Here is a 21,048-nt window from a genome sequence, read left to right as displayed (position 1 = left end):
ATATATTTTATTTAACCAAGAGTATTGCTTGATATTAAGGCTATGTTTTACACAGGCAGACCAATTGATTTCTTTTGCCCAATTACAGGCAAAATACCTGTTTTGATTAGTCAAAAGAACAATAATTGGGCAGAATATCAGAATTGGGCTGCCAATGTAAATGCAACCGAAGTGCTAATTGGAGGCCATCTTTAAAGCCTGTATTGCTACAGCATCAGTGACTTAAAACTGATTGTTGCATTTAGAATCTTTCAGTTCAAGCGTTTCCGTTATGCCCATGTGAATATGCCCTGTTGACTTTTTGTTTGTTTTATCCTAGTAAATTCAGCAGTCATTCATCAAGACACACCGTTTTTTGGGTCATAAAACTATTTTAATAATGACGTATTGCTTGAAATCCAGTCTTTTATAAAGCACAGTAACTTTACAGTTAATGATAATTAAATTTCAAATGCACTCAAGGGATGTGGTTTTTATGATTTACCAGCCTTTGGTTGTTGGCCCACACTTTTCTATCTCCACAGATGTTTCTGGACAACTCCCAATTTGAGTGCCTAGCTCATGAAAAATTAAGCATTTTCACTTAGGAGTTGTCCATTTCAATTTTGGGGATGAGGGCCCAAAATGTGGAAATCCCACAGGGTGGAGGTACTGACTGGTACGTATAGGTTGTCTACATTACAACCATAACCACTTCTATTTGATTACAGTATTACCGGTTGCAAAAGTCTAATTACCCTCCAATTTGTTGAAGTACATTACATTGTTGTGTGTTATAAAACACATTTTTAATAGGGTATGAATAACATGTTTGACAAACACACAGTTGTACTTTGTATTACTTGAGAATAGCTTTCTGTTACCTTAGCTAGTGGGGGATACTAGGGAGGGGGTTCTGATGGCAGAGTAGGGGGTTGGCAAAGGGTACACTGGGGCACACTGATCACTGAACCATGTACACACCGCCAGGAAACAAAGTGGCGTGCAACACCTGCAGACAACCACCTCCTGCGCCCTGTGTCCAGCATGACAGGACCTGGGGAGGAGGGGGTGGGGCGTGCCTACTGGGAAAGACATGCTAAAGGGCAAAACAACTCAAAGTTGTCAAGCTCTCCTTCCCTTAGTCTTTTCTCCTCCTCTCTTGCTCTCTAGTCATAGCCAGAGGGTTGTGCGGTCATAGGATATCCTATGACAGGGGTGGGCAACTTTGATTGTGGTGGGGGGCCCCAACAAATCTAAACTCATGAGGGGCCGCACTTGCTCGCGGGGTGTAGAGAATGTTCGTTTTAAAGCAACTGCTGCAATCCTACACATTTTTGCCATGGGACAGAGTATTTTGCCATTTTATAACTAATTTCATGCAATTCTGCTCATTTTGCCATGGGGCAGATAGGAAAATGAGCTGTTTTACAGCTAATTTCCTGCAAGTCTACACATTTTGCCATAGGGTGGAGGAATGTTTGCATCAAAATTGCATCTTGTGTATTCTAACATGCAACAGTTGAGACCTGATTGATTTCCTAAAAAAAAAAAAAGAATATTTTGTGGAAATTGATCTGAGGGCCTTCAAATGGGGTGGGGCCGCCAGTTGTCCGCCAGTTTCCCATCTATGACGTATAAAATGCAAATGATACTGTTGATGGATCCAGATCATCATGAAGGCTGCTCCAGGCCATTTCTTCACCCAGCAGCTGGCGTCTAGCCGTCTACACGGATCAAGGTCGTCTTCTCGACCATGTGTTTCATCCATTAGCAGCTCGCTATTCACCTGTGTATAAAAACACCTGTTCTTAGGTAGGCCCATGTATCTAGCCGCTACACGCAGCAAGGTCGTCTCGTCCCTATCCATGCTGCACACCAATGTTCCCTCTAAACTGCGCAGTAGCCCCGAGACTGCTGCGGAGAAACATCAGCACACAGAGAGAAGCACGAGATTGAACTTCACTCAACTTTCTAGAGCAATGGTCACCAACCCGATTCGTCAATCGCCAGACATTTCTGTAAAACGATAAAGCCTTGTGTTCCTATTTTTATTATTTGTCTCGGGCTGTTGACGGTAGGTGAACCCTACTCAGCTGCCCTGCACGCCGGGTAGGCGAACTGTTGCTATTTGTACTGTGGTAATAGTGATCAACTCAACATTAACCACTTTCAATTCAAAATATTAGCCACTTTCAATTCAACATACCGAAACAAAACGAACTATGCAAGAGATGTTGTTGTAGGCAGAACGCATCGGAGTAGGATTTTATTGCAATCAAAAGTTGCAGTAGGCCAGTAGTGGAAAAAGTACTCAATTGTCATACTTGAGTAAAAGTAAAGATACTTTAACAGAAAATGACTCAAGTAAAAGTGAACACTACCCAATAAAATACTACTTGAGTAAAAGTCTAAAAGCATCTGGTTTTAAATGTACTTAAGTACAGTAGTAGGAAAAGTACTAAATTGTCATACATGAGTAAAAGTACAAAGTAAAAGTAAATGCTATACATCAAATACCTTATATTAAGCAAACAAGACGGCACGATTTTCATATTATTTTTAATTATAGGGGCACACTCCAACATCATTTACAAACACAGTAGTTGTGTTTTGTGAGTACGCCAGATCAGAGGCAGTAGGGATGACACAGTGTTATATTGATAGGTGCCATAATGCTGTCCTGCTTGAGCATTCTAAACGTAACTAGTACTTTTGGGTGTCAGGGAAAATGGAAGGAGTTTAAGTAAATTATTTTCTTTAGGAATGTAGTGGAGTAAAAGTTGTCAAAAATATAAATATTAAAGTACGATACCCCAGAAAACTACTTAAGTAGTACTTACAAGTATTTTTACTTTAGTACTTTACAACACTGCAGTAGGCCTACATGCAATAGACCATTGCCATATATGGATCTTTGCCATTTACTTTGAACTGGACTGTGTTTACAGCATGAGCAGTCATGAGTAGATTCACTTGTTTTGAGATTAAAGCGAGCGTTGCATGTATCCACATGCACATTTTGTTCATATCCTTTGCTAGTTAGGGAATTATTAGGCCTGTTATAGATCATTTGTAGTCAGCAATAGGGGAGTGATCGCTTCCTACAAGAGCACAAAAAGTGTACATTTCTAGACATCTTTGAAAAGCGAGTCAGGTAAAGAGCTTTTGTTGTCTTAAAAAGGGGCAGTGTTGTATTTTGAGACAGGTTTGAATAAGCTAAGTAGGCAATAGGCAGAGGGTAGCATAATTTGTCTGATTCTATGTAGTAATGGTATGAGAATAATAATGCATTTTATTTTGTCAAGTGGTTACTTGCATCAAACAACATAACATTTCCAGTCACCTCCTTGTCTGAAAGACAAGTAAATAAACAGGTTAATGTCAAGCCCTGTATGTTTTGTTTTAAGTCTCATGGAATGTAGGCCGACATTGAACACCACACATTGGCTGCTACTGTAGGCTGAATGATAGAACAGCTATTTCCATGTTAAAATGTTATGGGATGCATTTTCTCCTTTGATTTTGATGGCAGCCTGGTAGGCCTACATTATGATCAAATAGTCACAGTGGCCTACTTGGTTAAAACTGTGTAACTTAAAGCGGGTACAGCCTCAGTGTTCACAGTAAACACGCACTGGAAGTCGCACAGAATTTTCACAATGTTCAAGTTTGCACTCAGCAGACCTGAAATTTGCTCAGTGCCGAAAAACATTTGAGGGAACATTGCTACACACCATATATATATTCATCTCACAATTCTGGGACCAGGAGAAAACGTCTGGCCTCTGACTAAAAATAATGAAATGTTTTTGCCTCGTTAATTTGCTTATTAGTTCGTTTTTTTTCTCATTGGAACGATGCATCTGCGAGTGTTCAATGTGCCGTTCTGTGCGCTAATTGCCTTCAGAATGCACGGTGCACTCACCAACCGTTCAGAAGGGCTAGGCAGGCCTACATTCCTGTGGGCGACGGAGCGTGTCGACCACAATAGCCGTTATCCATTGGTAATGATACGGTTACATGTTCGAGGCGAGCGTGGGCCCCTCTCTTTCTACAATAGCGTTTGATTTCATTACTTTAGGCTTATAGCTCGGTGGCTGATTGCCACTAAACGAGCCTGCCTGGTAGTTATGTCACCGCCAGACCCATCGCAGCACGAGGTGGTATTAAATCTCAAGGGTGTACTTGAGGATGAATAGCTCATTAGGAGGAGAGGTGATTATGATACTACTACTCAGGTATGAAGAGCTTTGGGATGGAGTCGCCAGACTAGACCGGTTATGACTTCTCCTGCCTGTGAGGTTATCTAATTTCATGCAGCTCACTCCACCCATCACCTGATGGTCCCAGAGACGAGGGGATCATAAACGGTCTACCCAGACTTCCAGTGAGCTCTGCTATCAGGCCACCAATAGGTTGCTAGGGGACAGGATACCAGACAGTCCTGCTTGCACAGGTCAGAGCCTCCTCAGTCTCTCTCGATGTTATTGAAACGTGACCATTTACTGTTGGATGTTAGTATTGCTAGTTGTTAATAGTAGCTGATGCTATTATACAGTCCTTTGCGGGTGTCACTATCTCCTTATGCAGCCCATTATTGGCCTTGTGCTATTACTGACTCAGTCTCATGCTGTTTATTCATTCACATCTCTTCTCTGTACAGAACCATCTCATGTCCTCTGGAAAAGCTCTCTCTGAGGTTGCCTTATTCCTCTGACCAGGGAAAGAGGACGGTGAATCACAGACCAGCCCAACTGGAGAACCGCTCTCCTTCAAAACCCCTTCGGGGTTAAAGAAGATGAGGCACAAGGGCAGGAGAGTGGCACATGATTCATGATATGCAATCAGCCTCCCTCATTACCAAAGCAAATGCAATTAACTGGTGTGTGAGCAGGGGTTGCAAAGTAGCCAAGACCTCCATTAGGAATCAAATATCCCATTACTAATGCAGCGGTGGAGGGGGAGTAGTCAGGAATGAGGCTTGAACCAGTGACCCTGTGTTGTTACAGTGCGAGGCAGCACACTTTCACCTGTGCCATAGAAGTCCACTCCTCTTAGCTGAGGCCAGTTTCATAGGGAGGCTACACTGTTTGTGGATGCTCCCTAAAGTTGAGACCAGCGCCTGGGAAACTTGAGAACTTTACTTATTCCCACTCCTCACCACCTGTGGTGGAGTCTGGGGACCTCTGACTCACACAGGGGAGATAAGAGCCACAGTCAGCGCTGTCAGTCTGCATCTCTCTCAGCTTCACTGGCGTGTGGAGACAGTCCCTGTGTGCCCTGGACACACACAGACAACGGCAGGAGAGAGTTCTCTCTGTGTGTGTGTGTGTGTGTTTTGGGTGGCTATAAAAAGGGCAGGGAACTACCACGTGACACAAAATGCACTTCACCTGAACTTTGCCTACCCCCATCCATCTAGGTAAGTGATTCTGACAGAGGCACACACTGCAGAGAGACCACAGGCAGTTAGCTGCCCCAGAGAACAAACACACATCACAGTACTCCACTCAATAGTTAGCTGGGGACTTCAGCCCACTTTTTAAACTGTCTGTGGAAATTGGTTATTTGGTGGCTGAACTGCAGTCAGGTCTCTCTCTCTCTCCCTCTCTCTGCCCTTGTTTGCCCTTCTCATACTCAGATCTGATTAGCTTTGCCCAGCACACCACGGCCTATGGCCCTCATCATTACCTCCACTCTGCTCCCCAGGGGGAAGAGGCCACCAGGCAGGCTGGAGGAGAAGCACCCTCACTGGGACACGGTGACCAGAGAATCCCCTCGATTATTACGAGGGCAAGTAGACTAGAGTTAACTGAAGGGAGTGCAGATTGGCATGGATAATTGGCCACATTTGAAACTTTTGACACAATCACCCGCAGGGATCAGCATCACTCTTTCTGACTGGTACTTTCTATACTGGGTCTCTACGCCGCTCGCTCTCTCTCCTCTACTGGTGTGGGACTGCAGATTTGCGCAACAGCATCCTAGCATGGCCTGGAAGTGTCAGGTATGTGCAACATCACCTACAGAAAACTGTCACTCAGTCATACAGACCAATAGAAATGAAGAGAGAGAGAGAGAGGGGGAGGGTGTTTGTTGGAGAACATAATTCACTGCAGTGCTTAATTGCAGAGGCAGACTGCAACAGAACATTTTCTGGAGAGAAACAACTCCAGACACTAGTCAACAACAAATAACCCACCCCCTACTCCAGTCATGTTTCACCGTCCAGAGTTCGACATCTCTTCAACGCTGCTCCTTACTGTCCTGCACACACAGTCTTCAGTACAAACTGCAGTGGGCTAGAACATACAAACTGCAGCCGAACACACACAGAATACTAACACAGGGAGAGAGAGAGAGAGAGAGAGAGAGGGAGAGCACCGTCGCCTCGCCAAAACCCATCCAAGCGTCCCATCTGAAACATCAGGATCTGACTCCCAACCCTGCAAGCAGAGCCCTCCAACTCCACTAGAGAATCAAATACTGACTATAAAATGCAGAAAGAAGCCCTGTGGTATTTGGACATCTCTACCATTCCAGAGGAAACTCCTTTCAGAGTTGGCTAACTTTTCTGGACAGCTGGGGACATGAGAGAAAGAACTGTCTGGTATGGAGAGATTCCCAGCTGTGATTTGAATTTGATACCCAAGTCCAGATAGTTGGTGGACTGGTGAAAGCCAGATTTCACCATGTTATTCCCTCTGTCTTGTGTCAGAACCATGGAGGGAGGAATCCCTTTTAAAGTATCTAAACAGGGCCCTGAGAGAAGCCTGTAAATGAAAATGTATTTACTCCTGCTGATACTGTTAACCTGCATGATGTTACAGTACTTGTTCAATCCATCTCTGTGTTATTGAGCTGGATGTTTTATAAATGAGGATTGATCGCAGCAGTGAACTCTGACCTGGTATTGATTCAACAGAGCAGGAAGAGATGCTCAAAGACGCAAAGTTTCAGCTACCGCAATATCCACATGTTCTCTGTGCGAAATCAATATAAGTCTTAACCCCCACACACACCTGCAGACAGAGGAGCACAAACCTCCAAACACTCACTATAGTAACATAACAGGAAAAAGCACTGGGCTAGATGTTACATGAACGTTTATGATTTTCTTAAGTTAAATGAAAACAGATATAAAAACAAAACAAAGACAAACAAAAGCTCTCCTCCCAGCATCTTGCCCCCAATACATTTCATCAGTGTGAAAGGAACCCCCCCCCCCCGTGGGTCAAAGGTCACTGACCCCTAACCCTTAACCTTTCACCCCAAACACGTCTGTCTGTCCGTCCATTAGCACCACAGACTTGGTTCAGACTAACTGACAAACGGTTCTGATTGATGCCATGGCAACCAAGGACATCTGGCCAGTCCTCTCGAGACCATACAAAAGCCAGGCTATAAAGAAACAGAGATTTTGTGTACAATAGTTACATTCATTCAGTTGCAGAATCACAGACCCAAGGACTGCACTGTACTAGAAGATGAATTCGCTGGTCAGTGATACAGAGTAGGACATCAATATCTCTCTCACACACACACACACACACACACACACACACACACACACACACACACACACACACACACACACACACACACACACACACACACACACACACACACACACACACACACACACGGGTGGGTGTGGTCCAATTACGGTCTGGGATGTGAACCGTAAAGTGTGTAAAGTCCTGGTGTTATGGTATCTGGTGGGTCTCCACCCAGTTCAGTTATGGATCTAGATGGCCCGGTCTTGGTGGGATCAGTAAAGTCTAGTTAGATCTGGTCTGATCTGGACTGAAACAGTTCATGGTGTGTTTTAAATCCACTTCAGATCAGGCCAGAACTCTGCTGCTACTCCTCCTTCCATCCAGGCCTCCAGCCATGTCCCTCACAGCTCTGAAACAACATGACACAGTGTTAGGACTCAACATAATGGAAAATACAGCATGCTTGTCAAAATACATGTTTAAATCAGCAACCTTTTACTCTTGTTGTATTTTGTATTTTCCACCCTGGTTGGGAGCCTCACCAGCTCCCAACTCATTGGCCCTCTGTCCTCTCTCCCCCCACTGGCCCTCTGTCCTCTCTCCCCCCACTCTCTCCCCCCACTGGCCCTCTGTCCTCTCTCCCCCCACTGGCCCTCTGTCCTCTCTCCCCCCACTGGTCCTCTGTCCTCTCTCCCCCCACTGGTCCTCTGTCCTCTCTCCCCCCACTGGTCCTCTGTCCTCTCTCCCCCCACTGGCCCTCTGTCCTCTCTCCCCCCACTGGCCCTCTGTCCTCTCTCCCCCCACTGGCCCTCTGTCCTCTCTCCCCCCACTGGCCCTCTGTCCTCTCTCCCCCCACTGGCCCTCTGTCCTCTCTCCCCCCACTGGCCCCCTGTCCTCTCTCCCTCCACTGGCCCTCTGTCCTCTCTCCCTCCACTGGCCCTCTGTCCTCTCTCCCTCCACTGGCCCTCTGTCCTCTCTCCCCCCACTGGCCCTCTGTCCTCTCTCCCTCCACTGGTCGTCTGTCCTCTCTCCCCCCACTGGCCCTCTGTCCTCTCTCCCTCCACTGGTCCTCTGTCCTCTCTCCCCCCACTGGCCCTCTGTCCTCTCTCCCCCCACTGGCCCTCTGTCCTCTCTCCCCCCACTGGTCCTCTGTCCTCTCTCCCCCCACTGGCCCTCTGTCCTCTCTCCCCCCACTGGTCCTCTGTCCTCTCTCCCCCCACTGGTCCTCTGTCCTCTCTCCCCCCACTGGTCCTCTGTCCTCTCTCCCCCCACTGGTCCTCTGTCCTCTCTCCCCCCACTGGTCCTCTGTCCTCTCTCCCCCCACTGGCCCTCTGTCCTCTCTCCCCCCACTGGCCCTCTGTCCTCTCTCCCCCCACTGGCCCTCTGTCCTCTCTCCCCCCACTGGTCCTCTGTCCTCTCTCCCCCCACTGGTCCTCTGTCCTCTCTCCCCCCACTGGCCCTCTGTCCTCTCTCCCCCCACTGGCCCTCTGTCCTCTCTCCCCCCACTGGTCCTCTGTCCTCTCTCCCCCCACTGGTCCTCTGTCCTCTCTCCCCCCACTGGTCCTCTGTCCTCTCTCCCCCCACTGGTCCTCTGTCCTCTCTCCCCCCACTGGCCCTCTGTCCTCTCTCCCCCCACTGGCCCTCTGTCCTCTCTCCCCCCACTGGTCCTCTGTCCTCTCTCCCCCCACTGGTCCTCTGTCCTCTCTCCCCCCACTGGTCCTCTGTCCTCTCTCCCCCCACTGGTCCTCTGTCCTCTCTCCCCCCACTGGTCCTCTGTCCTCTCTCCCCCCACTGGCCCTCTGTCCTCTCTCCCCCCACTGGTCCTCTGTCCTCTCTCCCCCCACTGGCCCTCTGTCCTCTCTCCCCCCACTGGCCCTCTGTCCTCTCTCCCTCCACTGGCCCTCTTCTCTTTCACCCCACTGGCCCTCGGCCCTCTTCTCTTTCCCAATTGGCCTCTCTCCCCATTGGCCCTTGGTCCTCTTTTCTGCCTCACCATTGGCCCTTGGCGGCGGTGCTCCTCCTCTGCTGGGACAGGCTGTAGATCTCCTGCAGCTGTTTCTTCTGGTCATCACTGAGGGGCGTGGTCAGAGACTGGTACCAAGGCTGGTCAGTGTTCTGGACCCCTATAGTACACACAGGACAGAGTAAGGGGAAAATGCCTGCGTGTGTGTGTGCGCATACATGTATGCATGCATGCATATTCCTTTTTTCTGTGTGTGTGCGCACAAGTAGCTGTGTGTGCGTTTGTGTGTGAGTTGGTGTGTGTAGATGTGTAACTGCTTACTGAGTAGGGCAGCGGTGAAGAACTGGTACTCGTCCTCTCCATTGTCATAGTCCAGGGGCGTGTTGTACTCCTCCAGGGGTGTCCCCTCCAGCCCCTCTTCATCCCAGTAGTCTTCATCATCATCATCCTCCTCCTCATCGTCCTCGTGGCCTACGGGTGTGCAGGTCTGCTGTTGCATCATGGTGTTACGGTTCGCATTCACCTCATCCTCATCACTGGGGATCTCCTCTAAGGACGCAGCACAGACAGACAGACAGACAGACAGACAGACAGACAGACGCAGAGAATCACACACACATAGAATAACAGATTGAATATAAAGAAATGACCACAATTTTTCTTAGTGCCATTTTAATATACCCAAGTACAGTAACAGCTGCTTAGCTAACATACATAACAATTTCCTTCATCCTAACCTCTCCTGTACACTGCCGTTCTTTACACTTGACTGAGGAATGCCAGCACAGCTGCCCTGCGGCATGTAGGGAAATGTAGTGCAACTAATATGACCTGAAGGCAGAGTGAGAAGTCAAGCGAGAGAGAGAGGTCCAGAGGTGTTGAAACCTGGCCATAGATGTGTAAAGCAACACGCGTGAACAGCTGAGGACCGATTCCTACCACATCCATAGCTCGGGCTAGCAGTGTCTTAATCTTCTACCATGTTACATTATCCCTGGCCCTACCCCATGGCTTCCAAGAAGAGGGTTTGATTCAGCAGTATTAGCATCTCTCCTTTCCTTTTCTCTCCTCCTCTCTTGCCTGTTCTCTCCATTCCTCTCTCATTTATCCTGTCTCCTCTCCACCTCTGTCGCCTGTTTTCCTCCTCTCACCGTTCTGGTCCTCCTCCGGTACCCCAGTGCAGGCCAGTAGGTCTGGCTTGTTGAGGAGGCGGGAGGAGTACAGGTGTTTGAGCCCCAGGAACAGGAGCAGGACGCTCGGGACGATCTGAGCCGCTACCCCTTCTACCACCCCTGGCCTGGAGGGTAGCTCCATCAGAACACTCAGTCCGATGATACACATCTTCCGGTCATGGAGCCTGGGGAGACGGAAGAGTGGAGAGAGGGAGAAAGAATGAACTACAGGTAGGTGGTGAATAAATCATGTATAGTGTACTGTAGTAGGTATAAATACTGTATATCCCATATTTTATTTTACACTGCTATAGGAAGACCACAGTGTGACTCAGTGATGACTAACAATATAGTTGATGAAGTGGACTGTGTACAGTATGGGTCTGGTAGTATTTAGGGAACATGGTTTAGGGGACGTTGTTTAGCCACTGTGTACATGGATTAGGATGTAGGGCGTATGGCTTAGTTTATACACTCACCCCAGGAAGAACTCAGTGTCATTCATCCACTGGTTGATGAAGTGAGCGGTGATGGGCTGTGGGGTGTGGGGGAAGTGCATGTTGTCCAGCGTGTGGATGAGCAGGGCTGGGTTGTAGTAGAGAGCAGCGATGGCCACCTGCAGACACATGGTCCTCAGCTCACTGGACTTCACACCTCTGGTTAGCCGCTCCAACACAGCCTCCACGAACAAGGGGATACACTGGAGGGGAAGAGGGAGTGAGAAAGAGAGAGAACAAGAGATAGCTATTGTTGACTGGGTAATGGCTGGCTGACATTTACAGGAAGATCATTAAAACTGTGGCAGATCACATGGGGGGTGAGAGAGAAGAATCAATACAATATTGATAGCGATCATCCCTCCCAACGGGAGATTCCGGGTATGGAAAGGGAAAGCGAACTGATTTGGGCTGAACTGGGACCACGTCTACCCTTAAATACTACCCAGAAGCCTTCGCGGTCCCGCTCACCTGGTCGATGCCCCTCCCCCGACACTGGAGGACGATGACCTCTAGCAGCTTAGCAGCGTGACACTCTGCATCCTCACCTGCATCACTGGTCAGCACCTGCAGCACAGGAGTCAAAGGTCAACATGGGACACTTTATCACACACACACACACACACACACACACACACACACACACACACACACACACACACACACACACACACACACACACACACACACACACACACACACCTACCTTTTTGCACATGGTGTATATGACCTCTAAGTATTTGGGGTTGGACAGGAGTGTGTCTGTATCCACGGTAACGTAGTTGTGCAAAAGAGGCATCATATCTGAAAGAGAACAGACCGTGATCATCATCGTGTTGGGCAAGCATCAGCGTCACCATCATGCTATTCGACATTACATTCACTGTGATATTCAATGTTCATCTAGACAGGTGTGTAAGCCCAATACTCTCACTAACAGGCAGGTGACTGTTGACCAGTGACTCAGTACTGTACCCGTGAAGTAGTCAAAGCAGTCGTGCTGGAAGACCCCGTAGAGCACCACCAATAGCTGCCACATCTGAGGGGAGATGGTCTGGCAGGTCAGCCCAAACGCCAGGGACAGAATCTCCTCGTAGAATTCTGGAGGGGAGGGAGAAGAGGAGGAAACAGACCATAGAATTGATGTTTCCCTTTGACAGATAAATAATCTTCCACATTGATTCTTCCTGAAGGAAACTGTCATTATAATAGGTTATCACATAATCCATTCATTAACATAGAGCTGTGTTCTCTCCTTACACACACACACACACACACACCACAGATGGGATTACACACCCAGAAACACACACACATACGAGCCAATTACAGGCATGACTGGTGCCTGGTCATCTGGGATTTGGGAAGTGCAAGGGGAACAGCTTATGACAATTAGACCGTGTTCATAGTGAGACGGAAATGGACAAGGTGTTACACAAAAGAGGGAGGTGGCTCACTGGAACAGGAAAGTGAGATGAATATGGTTATTGTGTAAGGTGTGTGTGAAAAGCACACACGCACACTAAAGGTCACAGAGAGGAATAGACACACACAGGAAACAAATGACGTGTGTACACACAAAAACAGACAGTGACGTGAGCACACACACCTGCCATACCTATGATGGGCTTCTGCAGCACCAGGCCTATCACCTGTAAACAGATGCCCTCCAACTGCTGAGTGATCTGAGAGAGAGGGAGATGGAGAGAGGGGAAGAGAGAGAACATGATAACGAAAGAACGAGAGGCAGTCAAGAGGGCGAGAGAGGAAAGATACAGGCATCAAAAGGTCAAAGATCATCTATTGATCCCAGGCTAATATCGGTCTGACATAGGGCTGGCACAATTGCCGTATAACCGACGGTTACGGATGAAGACCTCCATGAAAATAACAGTCATAACCGTAAAATGTGGAAGGAAAAAAAAGAAGTGGAACGAACAGCTGGCTGAAGACAGGACGGCAGGGCAGTCCCGCGGTTGAGCGTTTCCCGCGGTAACATGGACTCGTAACAGCGTTATGAAACTTTGTTGCTCCTTGCCGAAATGTAATTTGTTCATTCAAATGATGTTAACTGATGTGGCTCATGCAATGGAATGTATTTTGTGTAATGTCAGTGGAGTTGAATCAACAAATCACAGCACATATTGATGGTTAAACACTTCCTGTTATTACTTCTATGGGTACACTCGCAATGGCCGCCAGTCCACCCATTCATTCTATTTCTATGGCGGCACATGCAATCAGGAGCGGAGAGGAACAAATATGCATAAAAGAAAAACGGTTATTACGGTGAGCACAGTCATTTGGCAGGTCAATTACAGTCACACAAATTTGCATGACCGTCACAGCCCTAGTCTGACATAACATTCACGCCATGCTCAATAACACTGTGTGTTCAAACAAAGCAGGGAAGAGGGAGCAAATCAATCACCAATCATCAGACATTCAACTGGAGCTTCAGAGGACTAGATTTGGAATAGGGTGAGCGCATGTGTGTGTGTGTACACATCTGCAGAATGTGTGAGTGAGTATCCAGTTTGTCTCACCTCCTTGTGGTCCTCCATAACAGTGAGTATGGTGTCTATGGTACTGAGGATCCCCAGAGCCATCACTGTCTTGTCTTCACTCTCCTCATACTCTTCACTCTGTAGCACCTTGGTGAAGATCTCAGCCTGGGAACACACACACACACACACACACACACACACACACACACACACACACACACACACACACACACACACACACACACACACACACACACACACACACATACACACACACACACGGGGTGTTAAGGCTTTCGCATGCTTCGGTTTGGCTGTGCTGGCTTAAAAGACCTTTGCTTGAAAAACGAGAAAAAAAAGCGACAATAGTACTGTTTGTCCGTCTTGAGACACCGTTGCCAAAATAGTCAGAATTAATCTAACAAAAAAAAGGAGGAGATCTTAGTCACGCAATTTTACATCTAACGAAGATGTTAGGTGCAGAATTTCTCCGCTACCGACTTTGGCTTGCCTCAAGAAAAAATGCAGACCCCTTTACACACACAAACTGTTTCAGACAGGAAGCATGCAGACACCTTTACACACACACACAAACTGTTTCAGACAGGAAGCATGCAGACACCTTTACACACACACACACAAACTGTTTCAGATAGGAAGCATGCAGACACCTTTACACACAAACTGTTTCAGATAGGAAGCATGCAGACACCTTTACACACACACACAAACTGTTTCAGATAGGAAGCATGCAGACACCTTTACACACACACACACACAGTTAAACAGTAGAGCAAGACAGTGGAGGCGCACCAGGTTCTGGGTCATGTCAACGGCGATGACAGCCACTTCCTGGTTGTACTCGCAGATCATCTTCTGAATGACGTTAGTGAGGTCATCGTTCTCTGTCTCCTTGATGACGTGGAGCAGCTCCTGCATGACAGGCCGGATGTAGGGCCTGATGTAGACCTTAGCTAAAGAGAGGGGGAGAGAGGGTTCAGAGTGTGTGTGTGTGTGTGTGTCTGTGTGTACGTCCATGCATGTGTGTGAACCTCAGACCTTGCTCCTGGTTGCTGACCAGTGTCTGCAAGGCGATAGCAGCCTCCACCTTGACGGGCATCTCCTTGTCTGCTATGAGGCCCTGTTTAACCAGCTCCACCGCATTCCTCAGGACCAACTCATTATGGAAACGCAGCGGGCTGAACGAATGCAACACCCAGCACGACTGAGGACAAACACAGGGTTACAATCACTGATCTGTATCCCACACGGATGGGCATCGCTATCAGTTTGGAGCCTATCCACATCATGTAAAAATCAGCCCTATCCACTTCCAGTCACCAAAATGTGCAGTGGTGCTTCCCAACACATTCTCCTGCCCGAAGATGGCCAGTAAGTAAAAGAGCGGGGGGGGGGGTAAAGAAATGCAGAAAGGGGATGTTTAATCTATATAAAACAGGACTGACAGACCATTCTGACTCACATGGATGGACTGTATGGAATGTAGCACCCAACAGGACTGTAGATATAAAGAGGGAAGGAGCCATTTTAAAGATTGAAGAACTGCTCACACACAATCATGTTCCACACCCATTCTCAGCTCCATGAGAAGAGTTGGGTTAGAGGGGCCCTGGAGTGAAAGCGCGTGTGTGTGTGTCTCTCTCACCCTGGCCCGGAGGTATCCCAGAGGTGAGTTGAGTAGAGGGAACACATAGTTCTGTAACATCAGCTCCATCTGCTCCCTGTACACCCGCTTCTACAGGACGACAACAGGAAGAGAAGACTCAGTCACATATAGACTAAACAGGTAATAAAACAAGAGGGGAAAGTACAGAGACACACTGCTGACCTTCAGCAGGAGTTCGGCCAGTGAGCCGATGACGTGCAGTGCCCCATCCTTCCTGCGGGGGTCAGCAGAGGGCTCCATCATGATCTGGTGGCAGAACTCCATCATCTGGGGAAGAACCTGGGAAGAGGGGGGGACAGAGCAGTGATGCAAGTCATATCAGAGAAGACTCAGTTAAGGAAAGGAAATGAGGAAAGTAAGCTATTTAGGACTGTTAGGTAGTTTTTGTTAGGTTCGAGTGTGGTTCTCCACTCACCTCCTTCCTCTTGCGGGCTGCTTTACAGAGGAGGCTCTGGGCGGCAGTGGCAGGGAGGGCATGGTCATCATACACATCTGGAACAGAGAAAGAAACCCAGCCGAGCTCACAATTTACTGTATGTCTATTCTATGGAAGCCATACAGTTTCAATCTAACATGTGATTATGTATACTGACCATACAATGTCCCACTACCTCCGTAACTACTAACTGATTCAGTTCTAGGAGCGTGTGTGTACTCACTGAACTTCATGCGGATGTACTCGTATGGATCCTCCTGCCACAGTTTCTCATCCTCGTCTTTGTAACACATTAGAGGGAAGATCACCTCCTGGCTGATGGTCTGTGGAACACACAGTACACACACACACACTCAGCTTAACTACTAACTAATAGAAGTGGAATTGTAACATCGTTTTCAGAAGCATAGCAGTATTCAGATTAGCTCAATTACTAAGTGTATAAAACAGCTGATCTAAATGCTGACGTAAAGATTAGACAAATTTAACTTTGATCATCACCTGCCACATACTGTAACTCAATCCAAAGTGTAATGTCACAACCTTATACAAACATAACAACGGTATAACAAGGTGTAGTTTCACATAATCCCACATTTGTGATGGAGAAGCGAGAGAGAGAGAGAGATAGAGATAGAGAGATAGATAGAAATCCAATCCATTATTATTAACGTGTGACAGGGGGTACAGGTGTAGTGGTGTCTGTCTGACCCACCTGCGTGGGCGGCTTTATGTGTTTCCAGGTGAGGGAGTGAGACAGGCCCTGGTTCAGGTCGTTCAGAGAATGCCTGTGTGTATGTGTGTGTGTGACCCACCTGCATGTGCGGCTTCATGTGTTTCCAGGTGAGGGAGTGAGATAGGCCCTGGTTCAGGTAGTTAAGAGATTTCTGGAGGACGTGAGGCGTGACATACTGCTTCTGTCGGTGTTGGTCCAGCACCTTCAACAGGACCTGAAGGAGACCACCCAGAGACGAGGTCACATCAGATCGTACGGGGTCAGACTAAACAGAAGACTGCTGCTGCTCATATACAGTGAGGGAAAAAAGTATTTGATCCCCTGCTGATTTTGTACGTTTGCCCACTGACAAAGAAATGATCAGTCTATAAATTTAATAGTAGGTTTATTTGAACAGTGAGAGACAGAATAACAACAACAAAATCCAGGAAAACTCATGTCAAAAATGTTATAAATTGATTTGCATTTTAATGAGGGAAATAAGTATTTGACCCCTCTGCAAAACATGACTTAGTACTTGGTGGCAAAACCCTTGTTGGCAATCACAGAGGTCAGACGTTTCTTGTAGTTGGCCACCAGGTTTGCACACACTGTCTCTCACTGTTTAAATAAACCTACCATTAAAATTATAGACTGATCATTTCTTTGTCAGTGGGCAAACGTACAAAATCAGCAGGGGATCAAATACTTTTTCCCCCCTCACTGTACACACACATACATCAACATTGGTAGATGTAGACAACAGACATCTATATATATTCAAGGCTTGATGTCATGTTTAGAGTGTTACAAACTCTTACCTGTTGGATCCCTACAGCGTACGTCTTCAAGAAAAAGTCTGCAAACTCAAAGTACTCCTTTGTCACGTTGCCTGGGCTTCCGTACCTACCACACCAGTACAGGACAACACGGTTAGATGGGGGAAAGGCTACGATCCACAAACACATTCACACCAACATCTACCTACATTCAAATTCATCAACACACAAATACATCTCCGTGACCCCTCACCTCTCGAACAGTCTGGTGATGATGTGTAGGGCCCACTTCTTACTCTTCCACCACACCAAGTCAGGACGGTCGTCCTCATCCACCTCCAACGTCTCCTAACAAACACACACACACACACACACACACACACACACACACACACACACACACACACACACACACACACACACACACACACACACACACACACACACACACACACACACACACACACACACACACACACACACACACACAGAGGTTCGCTACTCCCCTTCAATAAACAACATAGGTAGAAGAATTTGCAGAAGGCAGGCAGATCTACACAATGAAGAAGGATGAAATTAAACTTACTGGGGGAACATCTCTGTCCATAACAGCTCTGAGGATCTCCATCCACTGGGTAATGACTGTGTTATTAATCAGCTGGAGAGGCAGGGAGTACTGCAGGAGCAGAATAGAGTCACGCTGGTATTAGTATCACACAAACGTGCACACGCATGCCACATGCAGTCGGTCACAGACACTTGCGCACGCACAGTCAGTCAGTCACACATACAGTCCCTTCTCTCACCTGTACGAGTGCGTGGAAGATCTTGAGGATCTGTTTCTGTATGAGGACAGAGAAGATGGTGCTGTCAGGCAGTAGCTGGGTGATGAGCTGCTGTATACGGGGCAGGAAGATCTGCATGGCTGCTAGCAACGGATCCCTCTCCTCCGCCTTCTTATACCTGACACACACACACACACACACACACACACACAGACAATCAGCAGGAGACAGCACGCAGATGTGATGTCATCAACAACAAGCTGGGTGCAATGACTAAAAAGTGTAAATGGAATAATCATTTATATCACTCAGCTTATACACGACAGCTACTAAACTTGGACTAAAAATGGTGTCTCAAAGCACAGCATCGTTATGACTTGATCACTAGTGAGAAAGACGGGTCCTCAGGTGGGACAAACAGCTCCGGTTGGTTGACTCACTCGTAGGTCTTGACCAGCTGGTAGAGGGCCAGCAGGCTGCCGTACCAGCTGCCACTGCTCTGAGACTGCAGATACAGGCCGATCTTATCCACTATGGCCGTCCAGCGCCCGGGGAAGTCGTGCTTTATGATGGCTCGCAAACACACTGTCAACTGGGCCCTGGGAGAGAGAATACACACACATACATCAGCATTGTATTCTTTCTATAACATGCCATCACTAAATGATCCTCCCATCGCTCTTCATTGGGCACTTGTAGTCACAGACTACCTATACAGTCAAGTGACACGATTTCACAGGCTCTAGGTAGAGCAGAGCAGAGGACCGGAGCAGGGCACCACCTGCCCTGAGTATCAGCCTAAGAGGTAAGGGTTAGTGGGTTAAGGGAGGTAAAGGAGGTTAGGACCCACCGGATAGACTCGGGACACTGGATAATGCCCTCCACGATGTTGTCTCTGATCTGCGTGCGGTCGTTCTCGTGGATGTTGAAGGGGAATACCACCTCCCCTAGAGAGGGCTCGCGGTCCTGCCAGTACTGGCTCACCATGTTCTTTAGGTAGATAGCCGCTGGCGAACAGAGATATACATCACGAAGACTGGCAAGACTGACACAATTCTACCTTACAATTCATTCATTCATTTGGCAGCTAAAAAGCAAGCTTGATGAAGAATCTTCATTGAAAGGGATATTCTGTCCAGGTCTAGGCTTGATCTGTGTCCGGGACACCGGCCCAAAGTGAGACTATTATCAGTGTTGTTTATACTTGTTGCATTGGTCCAGTGATGTTTTAAAAACAGCCAGATGCAGGTCTGTATGTAATGTTCTGGGACAGGGTTCTTACCTGCTTGGCGAACGGGGAACTCCACCTGTTCAGACACAATGATCTGGAGCAGAGTGGGGGCGAAGTTGATGATCTTGTACGACTGGAACACACAAAATAAGACACTGCTTTAAAATGAGCTCAACCCAAATGGGACCACATACAGTCAAGCTCCTGACTACTTCAGCGGTCGGTTTCACATCTACAGCGCACCGTGAGCACAGTGGTCAAAACAGTTATATGACGACAGAGCGGAGTGTAAGGAGGTGGATTCCCCGGTTGTTTGTTGAGGTCAGTACCAACTGAAGAACAAGGAAAATACCGAACAAGTGAAGCATGTAGCTTATTCGCTCTCTCTCACATCAATCTTGCCAGACCAGTTATCAGATTTAAGGCAGTAAAAAATATCCATGGTCTGTCAAAGATATTACCAGCAACCAACAATTTAAAAAAGGAGGGATATTTTGTACCGAACGCTTTCTCTTTCCCTCGCTTTATCTCCATCTATCCCTCCTCCTCTGCTGCAGAACAGTCAGCATTCTGTCTCCAGCAAAAGCCCCTAATTTCACTTGGTTGCATCACTGACAGGCATTTCACACCAATCATTTGTCCTGATTAGTATAAACCTACTGAAGTGGACATTATGCAAAGTCAAGGCAGTGCAGGCCTATGGCAGATGTAGTTATTTTCAGTGATGCAATCATGACCTAGGCCTGCATATGCTACAAGTCTTATGTTACCCATCTTTCATTAAGGCAATGAGCAGTTCAAACTAACACCGCGTTCTGCCCGCCCCTAATTCAGTAAAAAGCGGAGGATGTGGACGGAGAAAGGGAACTACTCTTAAATTCAGACGGAGCTATGGATGCAAGGCCTGACCATCCATGAAATAAACACGAGGCTATAGAGTTTGTTTACATTTCCCTTTGTTTACAAACAGAGTGAAACAAGTTTATATTTTGGACTCTGATGGGGTAAGACAGTGGAACTAAACTCGTGAGATTCTTCAAGAATCAATGGGTACATATCATGAATTTATAGTCGAAAAATAGATGTAGCAATTGCAGGTTGACCCTTTAAGATGCTTTGACAAGATGCATTTGTCTATCGCATTTAGATTTGGTTTTGGGATCGGTCAAATCCCATCAAAATTGAAAACTTTTACTATCGCTGGCTGAAATTGCTGCAATTGTTACAATGTTTCAACTCGCGCATTATGTCTACAATTACAATCCAATCGGACACTTGCTAGTTACATTGTTTCACGAACAGCCACATCTCCGGACTGCTGCACAGTGTGCGCACACTGCCTCAAAATTCTATTGTTCTCCAGTGCAACAGTTTGTGTCGCTAGTTACATTAAATGTCAATCTACTGTTTCGTGTCCAACACAATAAACAGAGAGATGCACATATAAGTTATAGAACGACAAATCATTGAACCCGAAACACGGCCTTAGTGCGATCCAAATCATAAACACGGACAACGCTTTCTGGAAATGGGTTCATGCTGACCTGATAACAAAAACAACAAAGTTATTTTGGCCATCCACCCACCTGATTGAGTTCGTTTTCAGCAGCTATCCGGAGGTTGGGATCTATCGTCCCTTTCAGTGCTTGAATTATCCGATTGGGATCCATAGTGTCTAATCGACCGGTAATTTCTATGTTTCACAATCACATTTATGAACTGCTCCAAATTCGGCAAAGCGTTATGGAGCTGCCCTAGCCCTGCCCCATTTTACCGGCAATCAGCAGGCGGTGGA

At 47.2% G+C, this 21,048-nt stretch overlaps 1 protein-coding gene across 2 annotated transcripts; it reads right to left on the bottom strand.

Moving 5' to 3' along the window:
- Positions 1 to 7,071: 7,071 nt before the first annotated feature.
- LOC106576166 (importin-8) lies at positions 7,072 to 21,047 on the bottom strand. Of its 2 annotated transcripts, none has more exons than XM_014153130.3 (25): positions 20,840 to 21,047; positions 19,305 to 19,386; positions 18,873 to 19,029; positions 18,463 to 18,621; positions 18,044 to 18,200; positions 17,824 to 17,913; positions 17,491 to 17,585; positions 17,280 to 17,364; positions 16,559 to 16,693; positions 15,967 to 16,066; positions 15,723 to 15,799; positions 15,470 to 15,586; positions 15,287 to 15,376; positions 14,680 to 14,845; positions 14,434 to 14,594; positions 13,660 to 13,785; positions 12,723 to 12,798; positions 12,089 to 12,214; positions 11,820 to 11,917; positions 11,585 to 11,680; positions 11,096 to 11,316; positions 10,596 to 10,801; positions 9,766 to 9,993; positions 9,475 to 9,604; positions 7,072 to 7,890 (listed from the first exon to the last, which is right to left on the bottom strand). In XM_014153130.3, coding segments are annotated over exons 1-25 (3,063 nt in total). In that variant the 5' UTR covers positions 20,924 to 21,047; the 3' UTR covers positions 7,072 to 7,889. The 2 variants fall into 2 exon arrangements, with proteins under 2 accessions (XP_014008605.1, XP_014008606.1); XM_014153131.3 differs by having other exon boundaries at positions 12,732 to 12,798; positions 20,840 to 21,046.
- Between the last annotated feature and the right edge of the window lies 1 nt (position 21,048).

This window comes from Salmo salar, chromosome 17 (genome assembly GCF_965601325.2).
Source record: "Salmo salar chromosome 17, fSalSal1, whole genome shotgun sequence".
NCBI classification, from domain to species: Eukaryota; Metazoa; Chordata; class Actinopteri; order Salmoniformes; family Salmonidae; genus Salmo; species Salmo salar.
The sequence above is the reverse complement of the archived record's forward strand: the minus strand, read 5'-3'. Positions and strand labels throughout refer to the sequence as shown.